The 13,966-nt window shown below is 37.9% G+C and overlaps 1 protein-coding gene across 9 annotated transcripts in view; it reads right to left on the bottom strand.

Annotated features, from left to right (window-relative positions):
- piezo2b (piezo-type mechanosensitive ion channel component 2b) overlaps window positions 1–13,966 on the bottom strand; it is a 207,215-nt gene that overhangs the window by 37,366 nt on the left and 155,883 nt on the right. For 7 of the 9 annotated variants that reach the window (XM_088918201.1, XM_088918192.1, XM_088918196.1 and 4 more), the window contains 12 exons: window positions 13,530–13,678; window positions 12,730–12,903; window positions 10,352–10,393; window positions 8,825–8,857; window positions 8,232–8,434; window positions 7,442–7,602; window positions 4,196–4,372; window positions 3,419–3,541; window positions 2,893–3,093; window positions 2,191–2,395; window positions 1,641–1,742; window positions 386–551 (listed from right to left, as the gene is read on the bottom strand). In XM_088918201.1, the coding sequence (XP_088774327.1) occupies window positions 386–551; window positions 1,641–1,742; window positions 2,191–2,395; window positions 2,893–3,093; window positions 3,419–3,541; window positions 4,196–4,372; window positions 7,442–7,602; window positions 8,232–8,434; window positions 8,825–8,857; window positions 10,352–10,393; window positions 12,730–12,903; window positions 13,530–13,678 (1,736 nt within the window). The remainder of the gene's footprint in view (window positions 1–385; window positions 552–1,640; window positions 1,743–2,190; window positions 2,396–2,892; window positions 3,094–3,418; window positions 3,542–4,195; window positions 4,373–7,441; window positions 7,603–8,231; window positions 8,435–8,824; window positions 8,858–10,351; window positions 10,394–12,729; window positions 12,904–13,529; window positions 13,679–13,966) is intronic. The other 2 variants (XM_088918197.1, XM_088918194.1) reach the window with 2 other exon arrangements.

Here is a 13,966-nt window from a genome sequence, read left to right as displayed (position 1 = left end):
CAAGATTCACTGATAATTCTGACCACCATTTTATACATACAGTAATAAACACAGTAAAATGGCACAGATGTCACATAAAACGCAGAAAGCATTTCTTCAGAGCTCTGTCCATAGTCTATTCTCACATCTCTCCACAGATTTTGTCCTTGTCCTAATGCCTTGTGGAAACGGCCTCAGATTCATTTTTCTGCCGTTTCCAGGGAACGGCAGAAATCTGAATTTTCAAAGCAACGTCATTTCTAAAAGTCACGTCAAGAAGACCTTTAAACCCGCCCTCTTCTGTTTTCAGTGATGCCGGACACTTGGAGGGAGAACGGGCAATGTCTACCATCAGTGAGGCTTAAAGAGCAGCAGGGCCAGGGGGGAAGGGGCCGTCTCGCTTCACCTGCAGTGAATGAAGTCGGGGACGGGGTTGTGCTGGCTGAAAGAGGCAGCGTCCAGGTCCCTGCAGATCTCTACGTTATCCCCAGCCATGATGCGGACTGCGGCCCTGTTCTCGTCCTCAAAGACGTGTCTTTGCAAGGAGGCACAGAGCAGCAGCATGAAGTCGTCTGGGGAACATCAAAATAGGGAGCTATCATTCTGAACCTTTTCAAGAACACTGGATTGTTTAAGAAATAGTTCAGGAATGCTTGCTATTATTTATTTATTTAAGGTTGCTAAATAACATCATAAATAATACCACAATTTGAGCAGAGAAGAACGGTGGGGGGAACTGCTTCAAGCATTGTATTTAAGAACCACAAAGGTGTTATGGGATTTTGACCCAGTGGACTCCACAACGAAACACACACATCAGAAGGCACAAGTGGGAACCCAGTGGAAGTGCTTTTCAGTGTGAGGAAAAGCAGGCACTTCGTCACATAAGCACTTGTGGAAGTACGGAACCAGCTACCCGCCATGTTGCTGGAACCCACACCCTGGCTGTTTTTAAGAAAGAACATTGTTTTAACAAAGAATGTCGTTTTTCTAATGTGCTACACGATATTATACTGTAAATTAGGTCTTAGTTTTCTCAAAAATTCCTTTGTAGCTTCTTTGATAATCTCCTGTTTTGCTTTCATGAACAAATTTTAAGTTTCATAACTATACCAGAATCTAGATCACCGACATAAATTAGAAAGTGCAGTGTTCCTAAAGTAAATCCCCATTGTAACATTATTTACAGTACATCAGCCCAGTCGGAGATTTTACCCTTCTTATTTTTATTATTCACAGGTAATAAAAATCCTTTCTATCCTTCCAACAGTTAGGAATCTAAAACAGACATTGCCTTGAGCGCCTACTCTCTGCAGTTTGAGTATGGATCCTTTTTTATGAGCATGTTTATCAAAAAAAAATATCAAGATGTCACACTTGCTCGGTGTGTGTTCTTTACTGTTGTTGCTGGTTCAAAAGTCTCTAACAAGTTCATTGACTAAAATGTACTTCAATGTACAATAACCCCAAGTATTCTCTTTCCACACAGACAGTTCTCTGGTTCTATATACCATTTCCATTACATAATACTGTAGATGTAAAACATATCAGTCTACAATAAGACTTATTGCTGTACAATTGCTCTTAAATGCATAACTTATCAGTTAGTACCAAGGCACTTTCACAAGGAAGTCATTTCTACAGGCATTCTCCATACTTACAGACAAGAAAAAGCGGATTTGGTTGTGTATGGAAATCGGGGATGTAAAGCCATTTTATAACATTGGAGTCCGTAGTGGAGCTTGGAAATCTCCAGGGGTAATCTGAGAAAGAATAAAAAGGAGGTTCAGCGCACATACAGAAGCTGATGTCCTGTACATTCACACATGCAGCATGTACTATACAGTATATGGGTACCAATCAGCCAAACACTGTGTGGGCGTGTTCTGGCCATTTCTTAACTGAGACCATTGTCACACACAGGGGTAGGACCACTGAGCTCTTGCAGTCCATGGCATTCAATTCCAGTTTCATTAATTGATCAAGGTGATCAAGATCAAGGAACCCAGACCTGACAGAGAAGGAAAGGGGCCAGATTCACTCATCTCTGCCATAGGATTGGTTATGACTAGTTTATGCACGGTACTGTAGGTTGCATGGATTGATGCAAAATCAATAACTCTTCAACTCTTGTTGACATAAAATGTTTGTGGGAAAGTGGATAAGCAGGACCGTCAGGACGTGACGTGACGTGACATGACCACACTGTACCTTTGCAAGCTGCTGGAGGAATACCAATACAGAGGAAGTACTGGAAAGTCAGCATGCAAGCCAGAAAGTAGCAGTACTTGGGCCAGATTTCTGCTATGGCTTTTCTCCGGCGTCGGTACATAACAGCGATTAAACAGAACGCATGGAGCATCGCATAGAAGTCCATTCGTTGCCCAATCACATTGATTGCCATGAGGAAGCACGTCTTAAATAAAACCAGAGAGAAAGTACATTGATTCGGTAACTCTTCCTTGATCGCGGTCAGAGGTTTTTATCTTTGGGCTCAACAGTAAAGGACGACACATGCCAAGCTCATCAAAAGTCAGATAAAATGATATTCATTTTCCTAGCTGTGCCCAGCTGATACTGTTGGACAAACAAATACAGATGGAACTCAGGGCTGTATCACCAAAAGATTAAAACATTACATTAGAGCAGAAAGGCAAATGCTACAATTTTTTTTAACATTCTACCACCATTATAGAGACAATTAATGACATGTTAATAGATTGCTTACAATCGGTTATAAGAAAAAGGCTTTCTAAAAGATTTGTTAGTATTTTTAATATACTGAGATCTCTTTATGACTAACACCAAAGAGATTATCTATTTTTAGTGTGAGTTGTTACTGCTACACAGATTTAGTATTAAACTGTGAGATTTTCCTGATCACAAAAACCCATAAAAAAGTGGATGACTTACCTCCAAACCAAATTTGTAGAAGAAGTAGTTAATGAAATATTTAGCACAGTTTAAAATTCCATCATCCAAGTGTTGTCTTGTAATATCATGAAAGATGGTCTTGGTGACAGGAGCTGTAAGATTGTTTCTTAATCTATAGTATTCCTGGTGTCGATAAATTGTCACTTCAAAAGCCAAGATTGCCAGCATCAAGAGGTTGTTCTAGATACAGTAAAAATGCAGTGTGAGAGACAATATAATCTAATTAATGCACTTGTTAATACCTGAAACTCAAATCATGTTTCAAAATACAAAAATCAGCTACACTACAACCATTACAGAAATTGGCAATGTTGTGGTTAAAGATTCGAGCTACACAATTATAACAGAATTGTGTTCATGCAATATTTTCTCATAGGCAGTGCATTTTGAAAGCAGCCATTATATACAGTTCACCAAATGCAATAGTAGTTCTTTCTGGCCCGACTCTTTTCCATTGTTTTACCCTTGTGCATTTTCAAAGTTAGCTAAAAAGCACTTCACGTACCCTGAGGTATCCCAGAAGAGGATCAGACTTCTTCAGACCAACCCAGTTTGTTGGATCAATAGAACCGTTGTAAAGAAGTGATTTACTCATTTCCTTTTTCTGTTCCTCGGTATAATTCACCGGCTGAAAAAACAGAATATTCATAATTACTTGGGTAACTATTCTAAAAATGAGTGAAATCCATTTATGATGAAATAGACATTTAATTGAGTTACAGACACATCCTACTGCTGGGGTAGGCTTCGTCTCCCCTCACGACTCTGTATTGGATAAAGTGGTTATAAAATGGATGGGTGGATAGACTCATATCTGGCAGGAAGCTTGAAACAGAAAACTACATCAGTCCCCTCCATATTGCCAGGGCCAGTGCACCAGATATCTGTTACTGTAATGATGATCCTTCAATAAAATAAAATCTTCCAATAACTTTTTTTTTCTGTTGTTGCTCCTGTATCATGTAATAATGTAATAATCACAAAAAACACACGGTTCAGTGACTAACTTCTATAATTGTGATTATTATACTTGTGATCTGAATAAATGTACAGCAATGACGTTCTTAAAAACTGAACCAGAATGATCAAGCTCTGTAGTGATATGGATCACAAAATATATGCTTAGAATCTACATCATCTGTATCAAAATTAAAACTTGTAATAACTAAATGCAAACTATATTATTTATTTATATTATATATTTATGATACATTCAAAATACATTCTCTAAAATCTATTAAACGTGTTGTAGACACTCTTTGCTGTTATTCAGAATACGTACCATTGAACAATTTTTAGAGTAGGTAGGAGGTTGAATAGATCCCAGCTGGTACAACATTTTGCAGACAATTATCACACAGGTCCACACAGTACAGATACTTGAAGCCAAGGGACGAAACTGACTATATGGAAGAGCAAAAGCCCAGCATATTAAGAAGGCGTAATTGAACAAGGAAACCTGAAACATAATGGAATAATAATGACGAAAATGTTACACAGAATGTTTGTGTGAAGTGATTTTAAACTACATGTGCAAAAAACATAAGTAAAACTACCATGCAGGACATACAGTACTGTACAGTGAGAGGGTCACCAGGCATTGACACAAAAACGTATCTGATGGTTTTTTTACCACAGAGCACACAATGCTGTGGCCCTCATGATAAATACATGTTTACCTTTAAACATTACTTTTAAATGCATATGGTGTAAATGAGAATGAAACTCCCAAAAGTGATTCTATTTCATCTGTGAGAGGCTCATGTTGTCAATGTATTTAGCAAAAATATATAGTTAAAAATAAAAATGCAAAGATAGCCTTTTGCAGGAAAACATGCAATAAACCGTCATCATTTATTACATTAACAATCTGAATTAAACATAAAGACTAAGAGCACACTTTAGCATGTGGAAAAATACTGTCAGAGCTGTTTCTCAATTAGTGACAAGTCTGCAGAAGTGTACAAAATTTTGTGGAATTTCATCCTGTGCAAAGATGTCATGAGGCTTGCGAATTGTCCACATCCCAGCCCAATGAAAACACCGCATTGTTGACTCGTCTCGTTCATCTGCAAGATGCCATGACTGACCGATGTGGAAAGCTACATGACATTTAGGACCATGAATGCTGGCCTGTTGCAGAAGTTGGCTGCACTCTGTTTTCATTTCCACCCAGCAACCTTATCTTGCCTGTGGGCCTGAGTTAGACACTCAATTGGTAATGTTAGTGATTACCTGCTGCTCTATGTATCAGCAGAGTGAGACAGGGCTAGAACATTAGGCTTCAAATCCTTAGCAAGCAGGTTCACGAGGCTGGAGCTGTACCAGATGCCATTGTTGGGATTCAAACCAGCCCAGTTAATGACAGGATAGCCCAAAAACGCCATGGCTGAATCCTTACTGCTTAACAATGACCAATGCGCACCAAATAGATACAAATAATTTGTTCCCATATTTATTAAAGCATTTAATGCATATAAATGGCAAGGTAAATGCAATTGGGTCAGTATTAACTGTATGCTGAAAAAAAGAAGAAAAAAAACACAACATTTCGACCGTGGAGCATTCTTCAGACTTCTTCAGCCACACACCTGAAGAAGGCTCCACGGCCGAAACGTTGTGTTTTCTTTCTTCTTTTTTTCAGCATGGAATAAACCTATTACTTGTTCCTTTGCAGCCTACGCATGCTGACGCAGCTCCCCACCTGAACTATTAACTGTATGTTAATACAGTATGTATGTACGAAATTAACATTTGTCTTAACATCAACTTGCATGTGTCACCAGGTGAGGAGATGGTGGCACAGGATGTTAAGTTATGATACTGCCCTGAGCCACCCTGTGAATTTCTTACGATTTTCTGATTTTAGGTTAGGTCAGTAAACCTGAGATTTTACTTAATAGAGGTTTTAAATGTAGTTTAAAGAGATGTCAATGTTTAGGAGTTTAATAATACTGAAGTACATACTGTGCATGTGAATTCCTCTGGACAGAGCTCCCATGATACTTTCAATTTTTGTTTTTTAGAAAATAAACTTTTGAAGGAGGGAATCTGTGTGATTTCCTTCTGCACGCTCCTGTGATAACAGAGTTGGGGAAGGGACCTGCCTGACGTCACCACAGCTAGCAGGAAGTCACCCATTTGAGTTTTATGGGGATTGTGGTTTCTAAGCTAATGCAGCAATTGGTCAGCGATCATAGCCAGTTTCTATACCCAGCTCCCCTCTGATTGATGGTAAAGGGGAACCACAGTCCCAATTTCTTAAACCAGTTATTAAATCTTGGTAATGAAATTAATGAAAGGGGAACTGCAGCCCCAGTTTCTCAGACCAGTTATTTAATGTCACTAACAAAACAAATTCGTTATAGGAAATGTGATGAATTCACAAGCTTGCTTGTTTACAATGTAATAGGGCTGCAACGCATCACCAGAAGATTTGTTGCCTCGTTCTGAATCACAGAATATGGAGCTGCGCACACCTGGAAATTTAATCTATTCTGTGATGTAAATTGGAGGTTTTACAAGTTACTGTCTACATTTTACTTTTTTTTGCGGCTTGAAATGCACTCATCAATGTTGATTATTTCTATGGAAAATATGGAATATGAAAATAGCATTGCAGTTCCCCTTTAATAATAGTGGAATATTAGAAGGAGGATCTGGTCATCATATGGAGCATATACTGTAGCATATCTCTATAGGCTCACTAATGTTGGTCATAAGCCTGCAGTTGAAGCATGAATGCCGTTTTTCTATATATACGCACAAGGCATCATCCTGCTTTCATAGAGTTCAAGTAAATTGTGTTCTGTGGGACCAAAGAGCACAAGAAGTAAGGCCAGATTAAGCAGGAGCTATTCTACCAATAATTAATGTTAGGCTGAGTCTGCAAAAAAGCAAAATATTTCTCAAGCAACAGAGTGAGTTACACTAAGTAGTGTTTTTTTGTGATCTGCACCACTAAACTAGGTAATATTTCCCTATATACTTGCTTTATTCTTAATCAGGTGTTGAGGAACCATGAGGTTCAATTAGATACTTATATACTGTATGTCTGTTTCACCTGTCAGAGATACAATAGCTGGGTCAGCTGATGAGCCATAAGAGGCAGAAACAGCTATACGTAGCTCCTAACGTCAGCACTACACATAAAGAAGTGAAATTAGAAGCCTGATTTTAAGGTTCTTCCCAAAAAACAAGAAACGGTCTTGATTAAAAGACCATTTCTTGATTTTGAGCTTATTAATATTCACATAACCTTGAAGTCAAAGTCACCACTTGCTCTTAAAAGTCTGAAATATGTTCTGTGTAAGATGTTTGTCTATTTTGGTAACATTATCTGTAGCCACACAATACAGAGACAGAATTCTCAGAGCATAGTTGCCAAAGGAAAAACAGAAAGGGCTGAAAGTTGCCGGTAGCACATTTTTTAGAATTTCTTCGGTACAATTTGCTTTGACTTTACAGCAGGTTTTTATTGTCTTTTCTGCCTTCTGCGAGTCACAAGTCTGTCAGGTTATGTACTCACCTCCTTGACCGTAACCCAGATGATGTATGATGACACAATTTTAATGATGTGCAGTTCTAAGAGCCACCAGATGAACAACTGCAGTTTGTGAAAGTATTCAAGAAACTTCAGGAAAAGGACGGTCAGACGATCTATCACCAAATGCCATTTATTCTTGAGATCTGAAATTCAACGGAAAAACTCCTGATATTTTACCGACAGCTTTTGTCAGGTACTGCAGAAATGTTTTGTTTTCAGTAGAAGATATTTTCTCCGGCATGTTTTATATTGAAACTTTTCAAGATAAATCCGGTGTTTCATAGCAAGATAATGCAGTAAACATGGTTTCAATTCAGCTGGAAAGTACAAAGTGATTATATCTTGGACCTCACAATCTCACATAACCCTTTGATTCAGAATTTTGTTGGGGTGCTGTGCTTTGTTTCTGCCTCCTCTTGCCAATGTGTGGATATACTTCTGAGCTTGACACTTGAACTGAAACCTACAGCCGATGCAGAGAAAATACCTATAAAAACTACTCAGTAGCTACTATCTATTGAGATATTATAACACTGCTGGAATTCATCAAAGGTCAATTATATTTACAGAATTTAAATAACCTACAGTAAGTGACCTTGTCATCACGCCACAGACCACGAAAAAAAAAATCCAACGATTGGATTCTTTTCGGACAGCATTTAATAACAAGACCTCTGACCTTTGACGCAATACGACCTACGCCAAATCGTCTTGACAGGAGAGAAGAAACACAGAGGCGGTGACGACTGGCACTTAAAATGAGCTACCGTACCTGATGTGTCCTCAGTCGTCGTCTCTGTTCCTACACTGCAGTGTCTACTCTCTCCTTTGCTGCCCTCATCTAGCAGCTCCTTCTCGTTGGGCTTTTCCCCTCCTGCTTCCTGAGACGCATCTTCCTCCTCCTCCTTCCTCGCTGGGTCGAGGCTGGAGCTCAGCATGGTGATGTCTGCCAAGCTGCCATCCTGGTGGACCAGCCTGAGAAGACAGGAGCACTGTGTCAATGGCAAGGCCTAGCCACGTGTCCCCAAACGTCACTGTAATGAATGACAAGCAGATTCATGAATCGACCTTCAGCGCTTTTCATTCTATGCCATTAAAGTGCTGCTTGAGCATAACAAACCTAAATTACAAGTGTAAGAAATGAGCTTTTTCTGCAGACTTGAAAAACTATCGTGGAGTACAGTAAATGCTTTGTTGGGTGCTCACAGTTATTTGGTTGCAGATAGTAATAGCAGTAATATAGTAATGCTTAAACTTGACATTTCCTCCTCAGAAGAGTGAAAATAGTCAGAGTTTAAGATTTGGAAGCATGAAATGACAGTATTGTATAACAAAGCAGGCATTTCATGTCTTCAGTAAACTTACTCATTCTGATGAGTGGATATTTTTTGCTTGATGCTGCTCACAGTAATTGACAAAAAGAAGAGAGATCAGAAGGAGAGCACATGTCAAGAACAATACAGTCTGCATGCAGTTACATTGCTGCTGTAAAGCTGAGACAGAAAAGGAGACAAACCTCAATTTTAAGGGGTTAGAGGTTTTCTTAAAGAGGAATAAGTATCCATTCTATACTTGAATAAAGTTACTTTTGCAGTGATTGAAAAAATTAAAACAAGCACATCAGAGATATGAACATTCTTTCTTTGTGTAAGAAATAATAGGAATAAGGTTTTTAATTATTGAATGAATTTAAAAAAATAAAATAAATCATTTTTGCAGTAGAGATCCTGCACATTCCTAAAAATGTATTTTTACGTTTGAGGGAACTCAGGGGAATAATTAAAAATAGATTTCTGTAATGGCATTTCACAACAATGAGAAAAAAATGTTTAAAGCAACCAATAAATCATTTACATTTTCTTTGCCGACTCATTTACTGAAAATTCTGCCTATATGTAATCTCACATCCTAAGCTTTTAAAAATGTGGAATGTAGGGAAATATTAATATCTTGACAGAAAAAGAAAAACTTGTGTCATTAAAGCTTAATTACTGTTCTTGGAAGGGACATTATTTTAAACAGATTAAGTGGATAACCAAGATGCATTAAAAAACCAGGAGGTAATTGTAGATAAAAAACAATGTTTAAGTTAAAAAGCAAAGAGAGGTAATTAAAAATCTAACTGCATCATGGACATGATAAGGACATGCCAATTATTGTGACTGAGCCCTTCTTTCACAATTTAAAATATTTCTGTATTTTCAATGAGGGGAATTATGTTGAATGACATGAAACAAGCTACAGCACTTATTATTAAGATTATTGTTGCTTAAGTATAAATACTAATAATGCCACTTTTAATACTAATAATATTTATGTTTAGCAAGTTTTAATATTTATATTTTTCAGTGCACAAAATCCCTTGAAGAAAAGGTTCACCTTTTCATCTAAATGGGTTGCATTTACAATAGTTACCTTTTTTAACCTATCTAAAAAGTGTGAGCTTTTAGCAATTTTACATATTTTCTATGCCCTTTCAAATCGATTAAACAGATTCAATCATTAAGACAGACTAAATTAGCATCTTTCAGAAAACGCAAACTTTCAATAAGTCCCACCCACCCGTTTCAAGGTATTAAAATGACACATCTCTACCACTGTCACTAAATTAAATCTTTTTGCATATTTATTTTGACGATTATTTTATTAATTGATTAATTGCTCTAAATAGAAAAAAACAAAGCAGAGTCAAGGTCTGTTTAAATTAAATAGCTTCAAAACGTGAATGCTTTGTCACAGTATTTTGTGTGAAACAAAAACATAAATATGGAAACTGCAAAGCCTACAAACAATAAAACTGCTAAGAATAAAATACAAAGAAGACAATAATTTAAATATTCTCTTTTTCCAAGTTGACATGATATCCAGGAAAGTCAGAAAACAGGTACCCACCTATTCATTATCAGATAAACACGACCATTGACTTTGGCATGGCTACACGATGCAACATGGAATTGGATGGCAAAGAAGAAATGAGAGACAGAAGGAAGAATAAAGAGTCATGACAAACACAGCAATGCAGAAATGACAGCATGGTTAGGTAAATTTCACTGGCAAAGCAGGATAGCGTATGAATGAACTGTCTTTATGGAAAAATGGCGCATGCATTATGCATTGGCATACTGATCTATGCACTGTATACCCTCCATTCCAAAGGAAAGAGTTATTCAAATGCATTTTACATGTGACATACAGAATACAATACCACAGGTATACAGAATATGTATTCAACAGTTCAGAGGACCTTAGCCTGGATTGAAGCAAAATATCGACAAACAGAAATGACAAAACCTGATGGCAGATTTCCATTGGGTACAACAAAGCCACCAGCCAGAGCGGGGTTAGTAATTTTGGATTGGCCTGTGGATCAAAGCTATGAATTCATCCAGTGTTTTAGTCTTCTGAAAAATAGGATGAAGAAAACTCTCCTGACATTGCCTCTGGCCTGGATTAACAGTGAAAATGAATGTGCTCTGATTGTACAGAGGACTGAAATTCCTGTCCTGAACACTCCTGGGCTATATTTTCTTTCTATCGCTCACAAATTCTGAAAATTGTTTAAGCAGTCATTAACTTTGTTCAGCCGTAGCCAGAGACTGAAATGAACCTTGTCGATTTAATGTGTTTTTGAGTTGTTGTTATTAATTTTACGGCCTTAGGGATTGTTTCATTTTAATTTGCAATTTGGTCAGCCTGGACCCCTGTCAAACAGAATTTACAGACTTTTCTCTTTAAATCTTAAAATGCTTAAGACTTTTAGATCAATCATGCGAATGCTTCACTTATGCAAAGCAGCAGTTCAAATGATGTATAAAAAGCTTGGGTACAATGAAACAAATCAAAACATCTGAGAATGCTTGAGCAGTTGAGATGGAGAACTACGCATTCCTCATACTATTTCTGTTCATTAACAATAACCCCAAAAAAGCATGATGTTGAATGGTGAAGAAGATCATGCAATCTCTCCATGAGTGTAAACTGTTAAAACTCCACGGCAAAGACGTTTCCAAATATTACTTATGCAAAACAGGGCAATAGTGAGGACTTTCAACTGGAGACTTTGGCTATGCTTACATGCAGGTCTGAAGTTCCCTGATTGATCTACTATTGTCCTACCAATGTGTTGTAGCATGTCCACATCATGCATATTCTGTAACACACAGTATAGGAAAAGCACAGCAAAATCCCTTTTTTCCACATTTACAGTACGAAACAAAATAAAAAGAAACGGACCAATAGAAAAAATCAAACCATATAGGATTACTACACTTTATCAGAAAAGATTCTCCAAACATAATGGCATTGTACTTTTTAACAAAAAGTACAGTGCCATTATTTTTTTTTAACACCAAGAAATTTAAGGCCTTAAACTGTTGAATAGCTCCAGAAGAAAAATATTTGATTAAAATGGTTTGATATGGTTTTTAAAACTCAGCAATTGGTTAAATGCTTTGCAACCCTATATTGAGAGATCTGAGTGTTTTTTTTTTATTTCTCTGAGGTTGTGTTACATAAAAGCAATATATCCTGACACAGTTTCAGTTCTGCGTTTGCTGGAGCTTTTTCATGTGTCTTCTCCCACAGTTACGTTATTCACAAGGTAATTTGCCTTTTTAGCAGAAATGGGGGAGAGGTGACAGCAGCAGAGTATTTGCTGAGCCTCTTGACTGATAACCGAGGGGTTATGGGTTTAAATTCCTGCTGTACACAGTGTTGAACCCCTGAGTAAAACACTTCACCCAACTTGGTCCGAACCAGCCAGGTCGACAGTATAAGCCCTGCTGGGGGGAAACATGCAACGGATTGGCACCCCACCCTGAGGGGCATGAGAGGCTTCTTTTAGCATGTTAGATTTTAGCTCGTAAACATAGCCGTAGTAAACACAGAGACAGAGCATGAAGAGTGCAGGTCTGCCAAAGAATCGAGAATGAGCCATGGAGTGGATTTGAAAGACGTGGACAAACATATGGATAATAAGTTACAGAGTTAAAAATCCCACAAAGCCTTTTCAATTTGATATATGCATTGCTTATTCAGCGCAATAACAAACTGTCTTCTGATCTGTAATCCTTTCGGATTGTAAAAATTCACTTAAGGTTCTAAATCCCGGCAACTGAAAAAAGGCAGGAATCCTGAAACATTTGAGTTCTTATTCCTTCATCAGATAAAACTGCTACCCGTTTAGCTACATTCTGTAAAAGCTATTTCTTCAAGCTTCCCACCTGTTAAAGGCTGAATAAGAACTGAACTGTGGTGTGTTCATCTCTCACCTGTACACAGTGCAGTCCTGCTTCGCAGCCACAGCCTTCAGGTCAGTCAGCTGCAGGAAGCGCTCGTGAAAATAGTGCAAGTGCAGAATGCACACTAGCAGGAAGCAGGTGGGGATAAATATTCTTGTGAACAGGGCCGACACAGTGAACTGCTCAAGTCCCAGGTCTTCCAGTCTGTGAAGTAAAACAGGAAAGAGAATCCACATCCTCTGAATGCCAACAGCACACCACAGTGCAGGACATGCTGTGTGGGTTTTTTGACGTACTGTACCTTCCCAGGTAATAACTGTGATTTAAATACATTTTTGTCTACGCAGACTGCTGATTCTTTTGATGGTTGCTGTTGCTTAATCACTTTGACTGAATTAAGTCAAATGTTTCCTGTTAAAATTTTACACCAAACTCTACATCAGGGGTTTGTATCTTTTTTTTTTAAGAATGTGGCTACATCTGAGTACAAACCTAGGTAGGAAAACAAACGACAGCAACCTTCTGTTTTTTCATTGTATGGATTTAGACATGTTTGTTGGCGAATTTAAGAAAAACAAGAAACAAAAAATCTTAGAGAAAGGCAAAGTGGTTGTCAGTACTATTTGATTGACAAGTCGGATGCAAAACAACTTATATTTTTCTTTCTTTTTTCAATCTTTCCTAACTAGTTCTTCATTGGACACCGTCTCTGGCACAGATTCCCCGATGAGTCAGATACAGTACGTGCCCATACCCACGTGCCCAATATTTGGAATTCCCTCAGTGCAGTGTGAGGGCCCGTCGATGAGTAGCTGCACTGTCGTACTCACTTTTCTTTATTCAGTCCAGTCATATTTGACCAGACACGGAGGGATGAGTCAAACTGAAAGGTGTAAACAAGGACGAGGACCAGCATGGTATAAACCACAACTGACATCCAGAAATACTTCAGAATTCTCCGCCACCAGTCATAATGCACCTGGAAGAAAGAATGTTTTTTTTTTTTTAAATATCAAAAGTTTAAAAAATTGAATATTTTTCTACGTCCTGTGTTGTGTACGAACGTGAGTTAAGTGATCTCAATGTTTCCAGGCAAATATTAAGCCTTTTGGACCTTTAGAGCAGGGGATTTTAATCTCCTCTGATTTGTTGGTTTTTCTTCCTCCTGAAATATCTAACGGGCCCTTTAATTCAAATAATGATGTAGCCAGACTGCAACTACATCTTTCAAAACAGTTAAGAAACATTACAGATTTAGCAAGCAAAG

Source organism: Atractosteus spatula, chromosome 6, assembly GCF_055471065.1.
Source record: "Atractosteus spatula isolate fAtrSpa1 chromosome 6, fAtrSpa1.hap1, whole genome shotgun sequence".
NCBI lineage: Eukaryota > Metazoa > Chordata > Actinopteri > Semionotiformes > Lepisosteidae > Atractosteus > Atractosteus spatula.
Note: the sequence above shows the minus strand (reverse complement) of the source record. Positions and strands in the feature narration are given on the sequence as shown.